The 19,921-nt window shown below is 56.3% G+C and overlaps 2 protein-coding genes and 1 long non-coding RNA gene across 7 annotated transcripts in view; 1 reads left to right on the forward strand and 2 right to left on the reverse strand.

Moving 5' to 3' along the window:
• SERPINA11 (serpin family A member 11) overlaps positions 1-4,732 on the reverse strand; it is a 25,173-nt gene extending 20,441 nt beyond the window's left edge. For 2 of the 5 annotated variants that reach the window (XM_080646426.1, XM_080646427.1), the window contains exons 1-2: positions 4,672-4,728; positions 256-880 (exon numbers count right to left, since the gene is read on the reverse strand). In XM_080646426.1, the coding sequence (XP_080502552.1) occupies positions 256-877 (622 nt within the window). In that variant the 5' untranslated portion in view covers positions 878-880; positions 4,672-4,728. Of the gene's footprint in view, positions 1-255; positions 881-3,611; positions 4,033-4,671 lie in introns of those variants that run through there. The other 3 variants (XM_080646425.1, XM_080646424.1, XM_080646423.1) reach the window with 3 other exon arrangements.
• Positions 3,914-9,331, forward strand: LOC308236624. Its single transcript, XR_013959309.1, has 3 exons — positions 3,914-4,049; positions 7,759-7,890; positions 8,744-9,331. It is a non-coding gene; the product is annotated as an uncharacterized lncRNA (long non-coding RNA).
• LOC308236602 (serpin A9-like) lies at positions 5,652-18,721 on the reverse strand. Its single transcript, XM_080646470.1, has 5 exons — positions 18,653-18,721; positions 12,078-12,725; positions 9,761-10,031; positions 7,721-7,868; positions 5,652-6,206 (listed from the first exon to the last, which is right to left on the reverse strand). Exons 2-5 carry the CDS (start codon positions 12,706-12,708, stop codon positions 5,973-5,975), a joined length of 1,284 nt encoding a protein of 427 aa, XP_080502596.1. The 5' UTR covers positions 12,709-12,725; positions 18,653-18,721; the 3' UTR covers positions 5,652-5,972.
• Between the last annotated feature and the right edge of the window lie 1,200 nt (positions 18,722-19,921).

The following is a 19,921-nucleotide window of genomic DNA, read 5'->3' on the forward strand; positions in this document are numbered from 1 at the left end:
TGCTCCTTCTGGGGGAGTGCACTGACCACCAGGGGTCAGCTCCTGCTTTGAGCGTCTGTCCCCCGGAGGTCAGTGCATGTCCTCATGACCAGCCGTTCAGTCTATTTGCATATTAGCCTTTTATGATATGGGATGCAGGGGTCACTGCCGTAAGAAATAGCTGTGACTTGAGGTTGGTGGCTTCGAGGGTGGGGCTGGAGGTGGAGGGTGGGGCCGAGGTGGAGGAGGTGATCAGTCTGCCAGGCTAGCACTCACCTTTGAAGAAGATGTAGTTCAGGAGAACCATGGGCGTGTCCTCGCTAAACTCCTGCAGGCAGTCCACCACCTGCCCGTACGTTTGCTTCCTCACGTAGTCATTCATCTGCCTCCAGGCTGTGGCAGAATCTGTGAGGTTCACAGAGAAAGCGAAGGCTCCATACAGCTCCCTGATGTCGTCCAAAAAGCGCTGCCGAGGCTTCAGCTGCTTGTCCAGGAACAGGGAGTGGCCTACTTTCAGCTCCAGTTTGGGACTGGGCAGGTCAAGGGCGTGGATGAGGCTCTGGAAGCCGCGGTGGATGCTGGCCTGCGGGGTCTCCGTGAGGTTAAAGCCCAGGCCCTGCAGGATCTGGGTCGAGGTGTCTGCTTGGGCCCCGAGAGAGAGCAGGGCCAGGGTGCTGGCGATGCTCACCGGGGAGAAGAGGATGTTTCCTGGGGTTTCCGCTGCCAGCTGCTTGTACACACGCAAAGCAAAGCTGGTGATGGTGGGTGTGACTTGGTGGTAGGCGGGCGCTGGCTCTGGGAGCCGACCCCCGGGGGCTTGAGGCACCCCCGGACTCTTGTCTCCATGGGCGGAGGTCAGGATCCCTGCTCCCAGCAGCCACAGCCAGGCTGGCTCCATCCTCTGGAAACAAGAGGTTGAACACGTCACTCTCTAAATGACGTCACTCTCCAAATGACGTCACAACTCCCCATTACTCCCACCGCAAATCTCACATCCAGACTGTATCCCACAGGGGTCCTGAGGGGCCCTGCAGAGGATGAGGGAGGGTGAGCAGCCTGGGCTCAGGACACTCCCCAAGGCTTCAGTCAGAGTGGGGGCCCTTTATTCGCCGCTCTACACATTGATACGTTACAGGATGTTGCTGAGAAAAGGACTCTGGGTTATAAAAGCAACTTCCATGGTCCCCTCCCCCCTCCCTCCTTCCCTCCTTCCCTCTCTCCCTCCCTCCCTCCCTCCTATGGTCTGTTTTCCCTGCATCCATCTTTCCTCCCTCCCTCCCTTTCTTTTTTCCCTTCTCTCCAGTCATTCCTCCAATTCATTACGTTTTAACGAGATGAGGATGATGCTCAGAACTCCTGAGCGAACAGGGGTCCTCAAACTACGGCCCGCGGGCCACATGCGGCCCGCCGAGGACATTTATCCGGCCCGCCGGGTGCCGCTGCCTGTCCTGCTTAGCAGCCGACTCGTCCCGGGCCCGCAGTGCGCATAGGAATTTGTTCATAGTTTTTTTTTTTAAACTATAGTCTGGCCCTCCAACGGTCTGAGGGACAGTGAACTGGCCCCCTGTTTGAAAAGTTTGAGGACCCCTGATTTAGGACATGGTGGCAATGAGTGTTGCTGGGCCTCCTTTGCATCTGGCTGTGACCATGAACTATAAGCTCGCCAGTCGGCCGGAGGGGAGAGGAAGGCGTGTGTAACTCCTGGGACGGGCCCTCGGGGGGAGGCGTGCCCTCTCCACGTTGGTTCCATAGCCGGAGTGTGGACGTGATGGGCAGCCTCGGGGACCGTGTGGGTGAGGGCAGCCTCTGAGAGGGAGCCTTGCCCCAGGTGGATGGAGCCTGGGGCTGACGCGAGAGAGAGAGAGAGAGAGAGAGAGAGCGCCTCCGCCTCCATCAGACTCCTTACCGCGAGCGCCTCGTCACATGCTGTGGCTCAAACTCTATCTAACTGATGCAGAGATTTGGGGAAGGTTTCTGTTATGGTTTCATTGTGCCCCCCCCCCCCCCCCCCCAGTTCATATGCTGAAGTCCCGATCCCCAGCGCCTGGGCGTGTGGTCCTGTTTGGAGATCGTTGCAATGTATGTAGTAACCGGAGTCATCAGACTGGCCCTGACCCAGTAAGGCTGCGTCCTGATAACAAGGGGAACTGCGACCTGGACGCATTCGGGAGGACGCCGTGAGAGGAAGGCAGAGATGGACAAGCCCGGGAAGCCAAGGGTCCCAGCAAACAGCCAGAGGCTCGGAGAGGCCCGCACGGCCTCCCTCCGCCGCAGAAGGAACAGCCCTGCCCACACCTCGACCTTGGCCTTCTGGCTCCAGAACTAGGAGACAGTGCATTTCTGTGGTTGAAGCCGCCCAGTGTGCGGTCCTGGGTTATGACGGCCGAGGCCACTAGGCCAGCGCCTCTCTTGCTGTAGGCTCCACGCTGAGGGGCCAGCGGGAGGCAGGAGCAGCGGGCCTGCTTCAGGCCTGCCCGCACCCAGCGTGAGGGGAAGCTGCCGGCCCTGCTTCAGGCCTGCCCGCACCCAGCGTGAGGGGAAGCTGCCGGCCCTGCTTCAGGCCTGCCGGCACCCAGCGTGAGGGGAAGCTGCCGGCCCTGCTTCAGGCCTGCCCGCACCCAGCGTGAGGGGAAGCTGCCGGCCCTGCTTCAGGCCTGCCCGCACCCAGCGTGAGGGGAAGCTGCCGGCCCTGCTTCAGGCCTGCCCGCACCCAGCGTGAGGGGAAGCTGCCGGCCCTGCTTCAGGCCTGCCGGCACCCAGCGTGAGGGGAAGCTGCCGGAGACAGTGCCGGTCTCTGCTCGCCCTGCCCCGCCTAGTGCCCCTGCCCTCTCGGGGTCTCCACCCCCCCACGTGCTCACAGAGCACAGCTGCCAGCAGCCTCCGCCCCTGGTGCCTTTAGAACCCACACTTGCACCGCCCCGTGCCATCCTGGCCGGCCCTTGTCCATCTGTCCTGATTGTGTGTCCTCATCAGCACCTCAACACCGTTTGCCCAGACCAGTGGCCTCTGGGTGGGTTACCAACGCCGCGGTGGTGTGGGAGACCCCATATTTCTGCAGGTGCTTACAGAGCCCGTGCCCTAAACACCCCGCCGAACCCAAGGCCGGTGGTCAGGACATGAATACAGCCGCCGTGTCGGTGATGTTGAAACGCTGTGCCGGTCAGAGGCCTGCGCGGCTCCAAGGCCATGGCCTGCCTGCAGCTCAGCCGCTGCGGCTTGCTAACCACCCTCTCTGCTAACCACCCACTAACTACCCTCTCTGCTAACCACCCTCTCTGCTAACCACCCTCTCTGCTAACTACCCACTAACCACGCTCTCCGCTAGCCACCCTCTCCGCTAACCATCCTCTCTGCTAACCACCCACTAACCACCCTCTCCACTAGCCACCCTCTCTGCTAACCACCCTCTCCACTAACCACCCACTAACCACCCTCTCCACTAACCACCCTCTCCATTAACCATCTTCTCCACTAACCACCCTCTCCGCTCACCGTGCACTTCCTTTTGAGGGGGATTTGGAAGAAGCAGAGCCGTTGAAAATTGGGTCTGCCCGAGGGGGCAAATAAATACACCTATGAAACTGCCTCCGGCTTATTCTCCCTGTCCCGTTGAGTGGGCGACCATTTCCTACCTCCTCTCACCAGGCGTCCCGGACTCGCTGAGGGGTCTGGTCCCAAAGGGGACGGGGCAGCTGCCAGGGCCTGGGTCTGGATCAAGGCCCCGCAGTCACTCACGGAGCGACACTGTGCAAAGGAACCTCTCTGAGCCAGTGGTCCCCACTTGCAAAATGCAAACGGTAATGCCCGCCTCCGGGGCGGGTCACGTTGGCTGCCAGGACCTGCCGTGGCCTAGCGCCTGGCACAGGAGTGTGCGCAGTGTTCATCTCTCCCTCTGCTGAGGTGGGTAACTCCGCCCAACCTGCCGCTTCCTTTCCAGAGAGACCAGAGGAAATGAGGAGCTCCACTCAGTAACTGCAGTGTGCCCACGTCCCGGGTATTGTGGTGGCATATCAGAAGCATCGCATCGTACCGGTGGTCCCAGCCGGAGGTGTCCTGCAATGCCGGGGAGGGTGAGTGCGGAGGGGGGAGTGTCTGGGACCATCTCAGACAGAGCAGGGGTGCTGTTGGGGTCCAGTGGGAGACAGGACGCTCTGAAACGCCCGCTTCCTAGGTGCTGAGGAGTGGTCCTGCCCAAATGCCACCTTTGAGAAATCCTTGCTGCATGCCCTTCCATTGGCCTTAGGAGAGCCTTCAGCCATAGGCATTGGCATCCCTGCGGTGCATATGGAGACACCGAGACGGGGCCAGGGACCTGCGGGGAGGGAGCGGGTCAGATCCAGACCAGCTCCCAGGGGACCCTTCCAAGCAACAGGGCCCCCAGGACTTCTGCTGCGCCCGCGCTGCACTTGGCCCTGGGCCGCGTGGTTGTGTTTTCTCGTCTGCCTGCCAGCAGCACGGGGAGTTCCTCTCAGAAATGTGGAAGACCACGCTCCTCATAAAAGCTTATTTAAAACCCGAGGGTCCTCCTTCACACCTTAGAAGAGGACATCGTGGCGTTGTCTCCTTTAGGGGGACTCGGTCCTCCCATCCCTGCTGCTAGAGCCAGGAGGGGAGAGAGAGAGAGAGAAGAAGAGAGGGAGGGAGAGAGAGAGAGAGAGACCCTGCCCTCGTTCCCCGCGTGCATGGACTCACAGAGAGGCACCGGCTGGGCCCTGGTCTTGCGTGCTGCGCGGCCTCTGACCACAGGGGAATGGTGTTTGCGGATCACAGCAGCCGGGTCAATATTTGTCCGGCCAGTTCCTGGAACCGGGGTGAAGACCGTGCACAGCAAACAGGAAGGGACCTCTTTTCCAAGTATCCATCCCGCCCGCCGGCCCCGGCAGCAAACAGCGAGTGTGATCTGGACCCGCAGGGTTGGTGGAGATTCTGACGGGTGCTGACTGCTGGCCCGGGGTGCTGAAGGCAGAGGGGGCGGGGGGGGGGGGGGCGGGCGGCCGGGGAGGTTGCTGTCCATCCTTTACAGGTGCTGTGTGCTCCGGGCAGCGGTCTTTAAGCACCGCCCTCGCCTAGGAATGCGAGTGGCTAACGCAGCCTGCCCCTGTCAGCATGCATGGCACGTGTGACTCAGTCCATCCTGCCCTGCACCTTAAACTTACACGGTGATGCGGGCGAGTGTTTCCCAGTAAAACTGGAGAAAAGGAATGTGAGAGAGGCACAGTCGTCCCTACTTTACAGAAGGGAAACTGAGGCTCTGTGAACTTAACTGATGCCGTAACCTGGGTGCTGGGGCCACTCAGAGACGGTCTGCCTCCCCAGCCAAAGCCCTCACCTCTGACCACTCAGTGCTTCCTAAGACTTCAAATACACAGAGTCTGTGCGCAGGGAAAAGCCTGGGAGGGAATTCAGAAGACAGAGCAAGTGTCCTCTCCCCCCCCCCCCCACTCCCCTTCTCTCCCCTCTGCCAAGAGCTCCGTAGAGTGGATCATGGACCCGCTCACCGCGTGTCCCCCAGTTCTGGAGCCAAGCCTAGAAGCAGATGAATGTCTGTTTACGAGTGAGTCTTTAGGTGACAGAATGGAGGTGACTTTTATGTTCTTCTCTGTATACTTTGGTATCCTCCTAACGTCTCACAAAGAGCATTATCTTCTTTATAATGAAAACACATCGCTGTTGAGAAGAAGTGTTTAATCACACCCTGAAGCAAGAGGAAAGCTGGCAGGCCGGCGCAGTGGTCCCCGGGAGAGGCCCTCGGAAACAAAGGCTCCTCCCTCCCTCCCAGGCTGTGTCTGAGCCCGCAGGGCTGCATGCTCTGGCCTGACAGACGTGTGAGGCACAACGAAGCCCAGGGGGGAGCCGTGGACGCTCAAGGTCACACCCAAGGACATCTGGGCCAGGCCCCACGGCGGTCTGCTACACCTGCCAACGTGTGAGACCCCACCCGTGGGTCCACACAGCGCTGTGAGCCACGCGGTTTGTTTATTTCCCGTGCCTTGTTATCGAGTCGTCCGCGAAAGGCCTTTCCCCGCCGGGAACTGGGTGGGATCTTGCACTTTCCCCAGGAAGAGCGTGGTCTGCGCGGCTCTGCTGACGATCAGCAGCAGGAAGGGCCTGTTGAAGCAGATGGTGCGAGAGGAGCTGTCCTTGGAGCGGGCCGTGAGCTTGGTGGCCGTGGCCGCGGCGGCCTTGGTGCCCTTCTCACTGACGTCCACCACCGCCTGGTGGGTGACCTGCCGAGGGGAAAACAGACACCGACATGGTTTAAAAATACCTGAGCTTTGATGTTTGGCCTGGGAATGGGGACACCCCCGCGCGCCCCCACCACCCCCAGAGGCCAAATGCCTGGCCTGAGGTTTGCCACTGATCTCAGGCATGGAGCTGACCGGTTACCAGTACAGCCCAGAAAGCCCTAGGTTTGAGTCCCAGTTCCGCCAGGCATGGTTGCGGGTTATTTAGAGGTCGCGTGCTTCCCTTTCCAAATCGGTGAAAGGACGATGATAACTGCATGCATCCCACGGGGTTGTGTGAGGAATTGAAAGAGATCTAGGAAGTGTGCCTACCAGACTGACTGCCGCAGCCATCGCGTGGGGGACGGCAGTCAGGTATCGCTGACCATCGCACCTCTACTTGCTCTTGGAGACAAGAGATCCTTAAGCCGTGCTCATGCACTGCTCAGCCTCAGGGTCCTGTGACCTCCCAGCAGTCACAGTCATCGTTTTCATATGTGCACATGGGTTCATGTGCTCATCGTATTTTTTATCCTCACTCAGGGATGTGTTTATTGATTTGAGAGAGAGAGGAAGGGAGGGGGGAGAGAGAGAGACTGACTGATTACCTCCCAAGTACCCCCTGACCGGGAATTGAACCCACAAGCTAGGTATATGCCCTGTACAAGAACCAAACACACAACCTTTTTGGTGTATGGGACAACGCTCCAACCCATTGAACCACCCGGCCCGAGCTGCCCATCATATCCTGTGGAGTCTGTACTCCTTCCCTGGACACCAGTGACAAAGGTCCCGTTCAGTGGCTCAGGGCCACTTCTGAGCATTGTAATCTGTTAGGAAAATAAATGTTAGGTGAGGGGTCAGAAACCCATGCAGACAGGCATTAGACAGGTAACCCAGTGGGGATGAGAAGCGTGGGGTCCACGGGGAACCTGGAGGGTGCCCTCCACCTAAAAGGGGGGCTCACGGCCCAGCCCCAGCCAGTGGCCATGGTGTGTAGAGGTTTGGCCTGACTACTTGGGAATTGGGATCAACGATTTGTTTCAAGAGAATCAGAAATCTAAATGTTTAGGTCCAATATCCTACACTCTGGAAGTCAGCTCCCTCTCTTGCTATTTTTTCTTTATTTCTTGATTGACATCACAGGGTACTAATGCCCCTGGGCAGCCACGTTAGGGCCCCAGTGTGAGGGCCTGGGCTCCAGGGAGGTGGGGTCGAATGCCAGGGGCACCAGCTCGTCTGCAGCAGGTGTGGGCAGTGCCCGGTTCTCAGGGAACTGCCGCTGAACCCTAGGAACACTCGTCTGGCGAGGGATAACCGTGTGTGGGCGGTGTGATGGCCACGGAGCAGCAGGCCTGGTCGCCATGCCACGCGGCCCTGTCTCTGCCACGGAGAAGTCTCTTCGCCTCCTGGCGGCTCTGTTCCCGGGTCAGGGAGGTGAGCGTGCTCGAGCAGTGAGTCTCTACGGGCCCTTCCCACTCAGGCTTTGATGCGAATATTCTCATTGACCAACTCACTTTGGAAACTTTCAGGAAGCCTTTCTTTGTGATTCCAGAAAAATCGGCGTTTTTGTCAAAGGCGTCCCGGATGCCCATCTTCGGGAGCACGGTCTCCAAGTCATAGGAGGTAGAAGTGGAAAACTTGGGGATGAACACCTCTATCCACCTGGGAGGAGGGAAAGGAAGAGGTGAGGGCACAGGCCTGGGTCCCAGCTGTTTCCAGGGGGTGTTTCAGGAGACTGCCCCCGCGAGGCCCTGCTGGTTGCTGCTGAAGGGCCAACACGTGCCCGTCAGCTAACCAGGCTGCGCTGGGGGTGAGCCTCCCGGGCCAGCCCTGCGGGGGACAGAGATGGAAAACAGGCCCCTAATGAGGGAGGGCGGAGCAGAGAAGGGGCCTCAGCCAGGAACCCTGTGGCAGAGGCCAGGCAGTGACGGCAGTGAGCCTGCCTCCCTGGGCCAGAGGCCACCCACCAGCCCTTCTTGAGACAAACCCTGCTGACTCCGTGGGCAGCCAAGTCCAACAGAACTTTCTGCAAAGTTGGAATTATTCTCTGTCTGTGGTGGCCAGTATGGCAGCCACCAGCCACATGTGGCGATGGAGCAATTAAAATGCAACTAGTGCCAAGAAGAAACTACATTTTAAAGTTTATTTTAATTAAATTTAATAACCACACGTGGCTGCGGGCTGCTGTGTTAGACAGCACAGCCTGGCTCTGGCACTTCCCTGGCCCCCTCGGGAATAGTTTCCCTGAACCAAGAGTGAACAGCCACATTTATTGAGCATTTACTATGTGCCAGGCATTGCCTCAGGCACATTCATGAACGTTCTCTCCATTTTAGTGGTGGGAAAGCTTAATTTTAGTGCTTTGCCCCGTCATGTGCTTCACAAGTCACAGAAATGGAAGCACAGACGTGTGGCTGCTGCTCATTGCTGGGCTCCGTGTGACATCGAGCACAGCGGACGGCTCTCGCTTCCCTGCCTTGTGTCTTGCGCTGGCTGGCGTGGCCATCTTCATCTTCTCTCTGCCCGTCTCTTTACAGACACCCCCACCCCCACCCCCACCGCCAGCCTCCGCGCTGGCTCCTCTGCCTCCATCCAGCCCGGGTTGCAAGCGAAGAACCGAAGAAACCTGAGAAACACTCTGCAGTGTCTCTGGAGCCCCAACTTTACACCTTCCCTAGGGCTGTTTCCTTTGTCCAATAGGCCTTTTCCAAGCCTCTATGAGCTACCCATGCCTTCATGTTCTATCATACCTGTGGCTCAAACGCACCACCTCCTGAAGGCTCCCATCAGTCCCAGCTGAAAGTCACCATGCTTTGCTCAGAAGCTGCTCAGCACTCTGCCTGCTCCCACCCCCGGGCATTGACCTTTGTCTTTTCTGAACTATGTTATCCCTGATCCCGTCTTTTCTCTCCTCCTAGACGATGCCCACAATGCCAGGACAATATTGCTAAGAGATCAGACGGAAGACTCCTTTTTATCTTACGGCTGACATCCCTTGGAATTCCCCATAATAATCACAGAACTAATAATGATGTTATCATTAGCTAACACTTACTGGACACTTACTGTCTCCCTGGCATTCCGCTCAGCCCTTTATAAACAGGAACTTGTTTTATCTTTTCAGCATCTTCTGAGTTCAGTGATAGCATTGCCCTCATTTTGTAGGTGAGCACAGTGCTGTGTTTGTCTTTGTGGAATCCTGCCCTGGCATTAAATATCACCATGGCGGATGGAGTAAGCTCAGCTAGCGCAGGAAAGCTACCGTGACAGAATGGTTCACAGAGGCATGGAGCGTCATGGCCTTGGGTAATTCACTTCCCCTCCAGGAGCCTCTGTCTCCTCGCCTGTGAGTGGGGGGGACAGCACTCCTCATCTGCCAGGTGACTGTGCAGTTCAAGCGAGAACTCATGCACAGCACCGAGCGCCCTGCCTGCAGGCAGGTGGTGGTCACTTGGCAGGAGAGATGCTCGCACAGCTGCATCGCGGTCTCCCCTCATCCTTGGAGGTTCGCCATCACCTGCCTTGGGCCCCAGCAAGTTGACACAGGTGCCCACCTCTTCTTGAGTAAGTGGCTCCACTTCGTCAGGGTCCTGGAGGACAAGGCCTGCTCCAGCTGCCGCATCCTGCCCGGGCTGGGGAGGACAAAGAGGGCCGCGGGGTCTCCTCTGTAGTCCATCTGCAGCACAGAGCAGTTCAGCTCCGGATCCACCCCAAAAGCAAATTGCTCCACCTGGTGCATCATGGAGACCTTCACTGTGGTCTTGCCCACCACAAACGGGTACATTTTACTCGTGTACGTAGGGCTAAAGGGCTTCTCCCACTTGGCTACACAAAGAGAGAAGGAAAGGTGAGTCACAGAGCCGTTAGCGAGGTGAAGAGCAAAGGACCTCTGAACTCGCTCCAGCATGAAGACAGTGAGAAGACGCCCAACAATGATTAAAATGACCGTTTTAGAACCCTGGAAGCTAACCAAATGCTTTCAGCAAACCGAGAAGCCCTTTATTGAAGAAAAACAGCTAAATTTCGGGAAGAATGGTCCGCTTTGTGTTATTTTAACTTGCAAGCTGTCTGTATTTGATCCGATTGGGAACTCAACCGATGCAAAAAGCCATTTCATTTCCTTGGGGAAAACCAGTCAGAGATGGTTACAGCACCGATAAATGGTGCAGCTTTCTGAGGCTGTGGCTAACAATCGATTAATCAAAAGGCTTAAGAGGACAGCCTGAGAGTGACGGTGGAGGTGGTATTGGCAAAAATGACAGGGTGAGGGCCTCTGCATAGTCACCCTTTCATAGCGGCACCAAGAAGAACCGGCAGAAATAGTCAGAGCCGGCTTTTTCAGAACGCTGGGAATTTGGCAAAGGCTCCTAGTAACCTGGGAGAGTCCATTCAAGAAAAATGGCCGCCTTTCGATGAGAACAGTAAACTCTGTGGCATTTTAACTTGTATGAAGTCTCACCCTCCTCTCTCTAGCTCAGCAGAAGCTTTGGAAAATAGCAGACTGTATCCCCAGCTCTGGAGCGAGAGGAACAGATAGGAAGAAATCTCAAAGCCTCATTCCCAAAGGCTCATAATTATTTGACTGTCTGATAGTTCCTGGGGAGACCCCACTGACAAGTGGATTGGAGGTCACTCAGCGCTAAAAGCACGTCTCCCCCAGGCCGGGCAGTGTTTGTTAGGAACACTTAAAGGCAAGTGTTTTAGCTTCTCGGTTGCCTGGAGCGGGATAACAGATGGGACAAACAACAGACGAATCAACAAATCTAGAAGAAAAAGCCGAGGAAAGAGATGTCCATGGAGACTGAAAAGCTCCGTGCACCCTGAGCGTTCAGATGCTGTGCACACATGTAACGCTAACGGATATTTGAAAAGGATATGCGACGGCTGTAAGCTCTTACTCCAGTGGACCTTGAAGGTTGGCACCAACAGAAACTGAATGGGGACTTAGAGTTATAAACTGCCTCGATGGGTGTTGATGGCGTGCCCCACCGTACACACAAAGGCCCTCTGCAAAGACTGGGAGGCTTATGTGTGCCAGGCGTTTAAGAAACCTCTGCCCCGTCATGGCTGACCATTTAAATAACCAAGAGGAGACGTCAGTGGCCACACATGATCAAGAACAGACTCTAAAAATTAGTTCAGGAAAAGCACCAACCACACAAACAGCTACTGCCACAAGCCAGGAGAACACACCCTTGGTGGGCGAGAATCGGAATTTCAGAGCTGCCACGTTACGTTATTTAAAACCCAGCCTTTACAACAAAACGTATTTGGCGTAAAGAGAAACGAAGTATGGACCATACACAGGAATAAAAGCAGTCTACCAATATCAGAAATGAAAGAAGGAAAACCACTACAGACCCTGTGGACATGAAAAAGAAAATAAAGGAACACTGTGAACAACTCCATACCCACCGCGTTGATAACCTAGGTGAAATGGTCCAATTCCTTGAAAGACATGATTTGCCAAAACTCACATAAGAAGCAGTAGACAATGTGAATAGGTCTACATCTATTAAAGAAATTGACAATAATAACTTCGTAAAACAAAAAAAGTTACAGGCAGGGGCAAGAGATAACGGTCCTTTCTCCCAAGGTCATTTCTAGAAAAAAAATTTCCCATGGGCTGCCCCCCAGCCTGATGTTAGCCCCTCAGGACACATAATCAGGCTACACAAAGACAGAACTGAAGGAGCCCATCGTACTTGATAAACTGAGATGGCCAAGGTCATGCACCCAGCTAGTCCCAAAGCTAGTTCCATCTTGGCCTCCCTGCTCCACCCGGCTGTCCCGCGTCTGTCTAGCTTGCTTACTTGACTCGGCTTGGGGAGAAACAACGTTAAAATCAAAATCAACCTCTCAGAGTCTTACCGTCAAAGAAGATGTAGTTCACCAGGACCATGGCTGTCTGAGGTTCAAGGTCCTGAATTAAGTCTACAACCTTCCCTTTGGTCTCCTTCTCCACGTAGCTGTTGATCCTCTTCCGGGCGGCGGAGCTGTCGGAGAAGTCCGTGGAGGAGACCTCCGAGCCGTACAGCCGCTGGACGCTGTCCAGGAAGCCTGTCTGCAGCTGCAGCTCCCTCCTGATGAAGAGGACACTCCCCATCCTCAGGTCCAGGTCTCCGCTGGGGACGCCGAGCGCGTGGACCAGGTGCTGGAAGCCCCGCTGCACGGCGGACTCGGGCGTGCGCGTGAGGTTGAACCCCAGGCTCTGGAGGAGCTGGCTCTTGGTGGCCGAGCGGGCCCCGAGGGAGAGCATGGCCAGGGAAGCAGAGACGCTCACAGGGGAGAAGAAGATGTTCTCACTCGGGGTCTCTAACACCAGCCTCCGGTACAGGCGGAAGGCGAAGTCGGTGTTGCTGGCGGCCACCTGGGAGGCAGGGGTGCTCCTCGCGGAGGGTGGGCGGGGGGCTCCTTTGCTGGGGGGGTTGGAGGGGGACACACAATACATCGGAGCCCAGAGGCTAATAACTAGGAAAACTTGATAAAAGGGAGATGCCATTTTGGAACGAAGTAAGCCTGCAAGAGAGGGAAGAACGTGGAGGGGAGGTAAGCCGAGCATCTGGCCCCTGAATCAGAGGCCATGCAACCCTCCACACCATGAGCAATTGAATGGGGACAAGCGGGACAGTTAGCAGATTCCAGGACACGGACTCTCAGCCCCAGAGAGGCTGGAGGAGAGGGGCGGGAGCGGGGACAGGCTGCAGAATCAGCCGTGCAGCCTGCGGCTGGCTTCCGGGCTGTGGGGCCCGCCGGCGGGTTGATGCGGAGCCTGACTCAATCCCAGTGGCATTTTCAAGGACTGCGGGCAGCTGCGTGCGTCATTATTGCTCTGCTCACCCGGACTGGCCGGAGGTGAGCAGAGCACAGTATTGGAGGCCGCTGGGTGCCGGTGCTGAACCGGAGCTGGCAGAGCCTGGGCCAGTGTCTGCACAGGGAGGAGGGCAGTGAGGAGGGAGGGCCACGGCGCTAAGCCCCGAGTGGCTCCTGTTGATGAGCTGCGGGACAGGCTGGGGTCTTCGGGAAGCCATACGGGAACGTGGGCCTGCAGGACCCCCGTGATGGGCTGGGGTCTGTTGGGCCACGTGGATCATAATGACTGATCACAGCACTTGACCATGAGTCAGCGGACCGGGTGCCGACCCAAAGGCGAGCCTAAGCGAGACCACGCGTCTCCTCACACCTCACACGCTGTGTCTGAGGAGCAGCCTGTGCACGCACCGTGCACGCACCGTGCCCGGCGCTGCCTCCTCCCGCCCCGCTTCCCCAGCTGCGGGGGAGGGTGGCTCCGAGGGGAAGGTGAGACAGCCTGTAGGATGCCCACGGTGGGCATGGGAGGCGGGGAAGGGACAGGCGTGCCCCTGGTGTCCATAACCGTGAGCAGGGACGAGGTCGAAGGCAGAGACGGCCAGCGGCGCCCTGGGGCGGAGAAGTCCCGTGGGCCTGGGGTGGGGCACCACAGAGCACCTGTCTCTCCAGGGAGGTGTGGGGGAGTGGGGGCTCCCAGGCGCACCTGCTAACACCGGCTCTGCCTCCCAGAGCGTCCCCCTCGCCATCAGCAGACGTGGCCTTGCTGGAGGACATCTGGCTCCGTGCCCCAGTCCTGCTGCATGCGACGCCTGGGCTGGGCGGGAGGCCTGCCTGGACCAGTCGCCCTTCTGGGCTCGGCTGGTGAATGGCCTGGTCCCGTCCTCCTATCGTGGCCTGGCCTCCATGTGATCTTAGGAAGTGGCTGATGCGCTCTGGGCCTCAGGGTGGTGGCCTTAAAGGGCTTTCTTCCTGGGCAGCTGGGGTTCCACAGCCGTGGGCTCCGAGGCAGGTCCTTACACTCCGAGGACACGCTCAGCCCAGACTCCAGGCCGCTCTCAACCCCCTTCCATACTCGGCCTCTCCCGCCGAGCTCTGGCCTCCAGGGCCACCCTTCTGTCTCCCGGCATCCTCTCTCCCGGCATTCTCTCTCCCAGGCCTTGACTGCGGCCTGAGGCTCTGCAATCAGGGTGACAGGGACACTTTGTCCTCCCTGTGCCCGTCCCATCTGCACCCCTCCCTGCGGCTGCCACTCCTTCGGTCCACCTGTAATTGTCTCTCACCCGCTCAGTTCCTCACTGGTCTAGCCACCCATCCGCCCTGCAGACAGGTGAGCTTTCCAGATGCAAGCCTCATGCATCACTCTCCCACTCAGATTCCTCCGGGCTCCCACTGGCCTTGGGAGGGGCGCCCAGGCACCCGGCACATAGGCCTCCCTGGCCCCGCGGACGTCCGCCTCGCCCTCGGGCAGAGCGGATCCCATTTTCTGAGAAGGCTGCATTTCACTTGGTCCCCCGCCCCTGCTTTCATGGGCCTTCGTGTCCAGCTTGGGTGTCAAAAGGCTTCACTTCATCCCAAACCCCTCCACACCCCGGGGCCTTGGCGGCTGTGACAATGGCAAGGCCCTCTGGCCCGCAGTCTGGTCCACTGTGGTCGCCAAGGTCGCCAAGCACCAGTCTTCCTCTGCTGCTGCCATGGCACCCGTGACTCACTGCCCACTGCCTGTGGGGAGTGTCTCAGCCCTTTCCATGTCCTGAGCACGGGCTCCCCACCCTCGTGCGTGTGCGCACGCGCGCACACACACACACACACACACACACACACACACCAGGTGACCTTGCCTCTTACCCCTTTGAAGAGAGCCCCTCAGAAAAGGAACCAGCTCAACCTCCTCCACCAAGGACATACCCTACTTTCCCCAGCACTCCGCCCTCCTCCTCCCCTCCCCCACCCCTCCCCTCCCCCGCCCGCCCCTTCCACCACCAACCCTCCTCCTGGAGCCCGAAGCAGCCCTCACCTCCACCTCAGGGCCCTTACACCTCTCTTCTGCATTTATTTATTTGTTTGTTTGCTTATGTTTTTATTTTATTGTTTAAAGTATCACGTATGTCTCCTTTTCCCCCCATCAACCCCTCCCCGGCCACTCCCACCCCCAGGACAAGCCCCCAGGACCCCAGTGTTTAATGCTCCCCCCACCTAGCTCCCTGCAATGGACTTTAAATGCACTCACGTCCTGCCAATGACACAGCAAAGAGCTCATTCCCTTCTCGCTACTGCCCCCTCTTTTTACTATTTTTAAGGTTTTTTAAAATTAATTTTTTTAGAGAGGAAGGGAGAGGGAGAGAGAGAGGAAGGGAGAGGGAGAGAGAGAGAAACATCAATGTGAGAGTGAAACTGATCGCCTGCCTCCTGCAACGCCCCCTGCCGGGGATGGAGCCTGCCACCCAGGCATTTGCCATGCCAGCCAACTGAGCCACCCCGCAGGGCAGCTCCTGCCCTAGCTTCATGCCCCGTCACAGCCCGGATCCTCACGAGCTGCTGGTCATGGCTCTGTGGCCTCGCCTCCCACGTACTCCCTGGCCCGCTCCCCTCGGGTTCGGAGTGCCAGAAATGGGCCCAGCCCATGGGCATGTGTAGGTGCCCGTCTTACTTGACTTCTCACTAGCACTTGGCACTGGAGACCACCCTCAGCTTCTTATCAGCCCCCCCTGGGGCTCCGTGACACTGTGCCCACCTGGATTTCTCTCTCGGTTCCTCCCCTCGGTCCCCTTGGCTGGTGTCTCCTCTCCTGCCAGGTCCTTACGGGCTCAGCACCCAGCGCTCTGCTCACTTTAATCTCTCCTCTCTCAGCCGCTGATCTCGTCCCTCACTACCCACTGCTCTACAACTAAAATGCAAATGCCTTCTTTTAACCTCCAGCCCAGACCTTTCCTCTGAGCTCCGCGTATGTAACCACCGACTTGGTATCCCCTCCTGAGGTTGCTAACAAACCTTAAGCTCAGAATCACCCAAACCGAACTCACCTACCCCAGCACCATCTCCCAACAAAAGTTACCCCTGACACCTCTTTCAGGATCTCCTTCCATGGCTCCACCACTCAGGACTCCTCCGCACCCCTCCTTCTTCCAGCGTGTCAGCACACCCCCGTCAGTGTCCCAGCAGCCTCTCCTTCCCTAGCGTGGGCAGCGGGATCTCTCACAACCTGCCGTCTGGCCTCCGTTGGCCCCTCTAACCTCATCACCAACTCAAAGGTCCTGGCTCTGCCTTCTGCCCATTTTTATGACCCTCACATGTGATGTTTGCACTTCCCTACTCTTGGGGTGTTCTTCCTTCCCCGCATCAAACATTTCCCCTAATTGATTTTTATTTATTGTTTAGGTCCTAGCTCATGTGACTTCCTCAAGGAAGCTCTCTCTGACCAGCCCGATAGGGGAAACGCCGCCTATTAAGTGGATTTTAGTACCAGGAGCCTCAGTGAAACACAGTCATCGTCTCCCACCCATCTGTGTGACTGGAAGCGTAATCAAGCTGGTTGCCTGTCTTGTTCTCCCCGTGCTCGCTGTATGGCCAACACTAAGGGCTCCCGGAGTGTTTGATGAGCGACTGGGTGAGAAGGGAAATGTAACTGAGTAATTTACCTCTGAGGGTGGATCTGACTGGAAATGAGCAAGAGAGACTCTTTCAAGGTCTCCCAGTGCTAATTGAGGTGAGAGGTATGTACACATTTAAATCTGAGCTGACTTCCACTTCTGGCCAAGACACAGTAACTGCCTTTGGACTTATAAACCATTAGAAAAATTTCTAAAAAATTGAGACACTGAAAAAAACAGAAAGAAACAATCAGGCATTGGGCCGCACGGCGGAGAAGGGAGACGCGTGGGGACCCTGTGAATGCCCGGTTGCTGCCGAAGGGCGCTTTCTGACCAGGGAGGGGGCCGAGGCGGGCAGCAGGCTCCCTGGCCTCAGATGAGCGCGTTGTCTGAGGAAGCCCCGCGGAGCTGCAGACGTGTGCACGAGCTTAAGTCCAAACCGGAGCTGAGCTCTGCGTGCACAAAGCGAAACCCTCCGAGGTTAGCCCCTAAATAAGTAATAAATCCCCGGAGCCCCGAAACCAAGACAAGGAACTGTTGGATGTAAGCGGAACAATTCCCAGAGTTCACATAATGTGGGGAGATACTTAGATTATGGTCGGCGGGGGTGAGGAGACCTCATTGAACACCTAGGGCAGTGGCTTTTGAGCTGCATGTGGCTCTCGAGCCGCGGTTTGCCGACCACTGACTTAGGGCAATCAGTAGAGAGCCTACTCGCTGCATCTTGACATTAGGGCTGAACTGACTTTGGTTTAAAACTACTCTGCCTGGCCGGCGTGGCTCAGTGGTTGAGCGGTTGAGCGTCAACCTATGAACCAGGAGGTCACGGTTCAATTTGCCGTCTGGGCAGATGCCTGGGTTGCGGGCTTGATCCCCAGTAGGGGGAGTGCAGGAGGCAGCGGATCCATGAGTCTCATCATTGATGTTTCTATCTCTTTCTTCTCCCTTCCTCTCTGAAATCAATAAAAACATATTTAATTTAAAAAGCTACTCTAGATCCGCTAACAAGGCTTGAAAACATGCAAGTAACTTAGCTGACTGTCAAAACAGGTGTCAACCCGCTAGAAAGAAGGGGTGCTTTCTTGCTGTCCTCAGATGTGTGTGGAGGTTTCCTCTTACACGTGGGGAAAGTGAAAATAAGCTCTAGTTAGCACTGCATGTGTAGCTTCTGGTTTCCAAGGAAGACCAGTTTTGTTCCAGGATCCTCAGACAAAAGATTTAGAAAAAACTGAATAAATAAAATAACGGCTTTGGCTCATGTAAAAAATAAATAAATAAATAAATAAATAAAAAGTCCAGACCAAAGAAGGGGAGTGTCACAATGACCTGCATCCAATACAAAATTGCTGGATGTTTTAAGAAATAGAAAAATGTGATCGCAGACCTGAAGGAAAAATCAGTCAATAGAAACAGACCCAGACGTAGCTGGGATCATGAAACTAACAGGCAAGAGCTGTAAAACATCTTCTTAACATATGCTTAAGTAAAGAACACTTTACTATCGTGAGAAAAATCAAAACTATGAAAAAGCATCCAATCAAACTTTCAGAGATGAAAAATTCAATATCCAAAATGAAAAAGTCACTGGCTGGGTTTAAGAGAAAAGGTACAGAAGAAAAGATCAGTGAGCTTGAAGACATAGCCATAGGAACTGTCTGAACTGGAGAGAGTGAACTGAGAAGAGAAAAAAATAGCAGAGCCCCAGCAACCTGCGGGTCAAACGCAGGAAGTCTACCGTGGGCAGCTGGCGTTCCAGGCTAAAGGGGCCAGGGAGACCAGAGAAACCTGAAGAAATAATGGCCAGAAGCATCTGCAGCTCACTCTGTGTAAACTTCAAATAAAAGGGAATGAATGCAGCCCTGCCCCCCCTCCCCCTTGTTGGATCTCACATGATTCCATCTCTAGATGGCCCTCCCCACTCACCCACCTGACAGGCCTTTCCATCCTGCGGGGTCCTTCCATATCACCCATTCCAGACACTTCCCGAGTCCCACAGAAAGCCCGCCCCTCCCCGGAGCAGACCACACCTGAGGGCCCACTACAGTTTACCTTCCTGTGTGTCTGTCCCCGGTCAGACAGCCTGGACCTCGTGTGACTTCCTCTAGAGCAGGGACTGTGATCAGCGAGTGACGGGACGAGGGAGCAGGATGCTGGGAAGGCGTGGGAGGACGCTGGAACCCTGAGGGCCAGGCTCTGTTGACTCACCCACCCCCGGTGCTTGAAGAGATTGACAGACTGAATGAGTATAGGGTTTCCCAAGCTTGGTTAATTGTCCAGAGAAACTGGGCTCATTAAAGTGCAGATTCCCAGGCCCCACCAAGAGCTACTGAGTCACTTTCCAGGGAAAGACTAAAAGACTTGGGAGCCAGGGAACCTGGGTCTTCCTGCCCCCCAAGCTCTGCCCTTGCCCCCGAGAGCAGCTCCCCAGGACTCCCCCCAGCTCGGAGCTCCTGTTCCTGGGACCTCAGGGCCTCCCGGAAAGCGAAGGCCGCCTCTCCAATTGATTGGACCCCCCCAGCTCAATTGATTGGCGCGGGGGGTGGGGGTGGGCAGGCACAGACCCCGGAGCCTCATCTCATGCCTGTTTCTCAGAACCTCTGCACCAGGGCAGACACTTGAATGCTTCTGTCCCATTGCTGCATTATGGAGATCTTCTTATCACGTTTAAAACCTGGCTACCTCTTCATGTTTTCCTCTTTTCAATTATTTAAAAATTTCACCTATATTTGCTGTTGACTGCGGAGCAGATTCGGTGCGATTAAATGTCTTAACTAACCTCACAAATCAAACACAGGCCAGAGCGGGGCTGGGGCCTTCCACCGGCCTGGCTACAGGGCCCCCCAGCGACTCCAGCTCCAGGGCCGGCCACAGTCCGCGCGAGGAAAGGCCACGAGTGCAGCGTCGTGGCGTGAGCCTGCGACAGACAGAGGGTGTTAGTGAGAACAACTGCTGAAATCCAAGTAAAGTTTATTTTTTAAGATACATTTTATTGACTTTTTACAGAGAGGAAGGGAGAGGGAGAGAGAGCTAGAAACATCGATCAGCTGCCTCCTGCACACCTCCTACTGGGGATGTGCCCGCAACCACGGTACATGCCCTTGACCGGAATCGAACCCGGGACCCTTTCAGTCCGCAGGCCAGTGCTCTATCCACTGAGCCAAACCGGTTAGGGCTAAAGTTTATTTTGTAAATTGTTATTTATTTCTCCATTACAGTTGACATTCGATTTAACAAAGCAGAGCAGGCCTCCGGCCCGGGCTGCAGTGGGTGACAGTCTCGGTGGAATTTAATCAGAGGGTTGTTTTGTGTGTGTGTGTT

The sequence above is a fragment of the Plecotus auritus genome, assembly GCF_963455305.1.
Source record: "Plecotus auritus genome assembly, chromosome: 1".
Taxonomy (NCBI): domain Eukaryota; kingdom Metazoa; phylum Chordata; class Mammalia; order Chiroptera; family Vespertilionidae; genus Plecotus; species Plecotus auritus.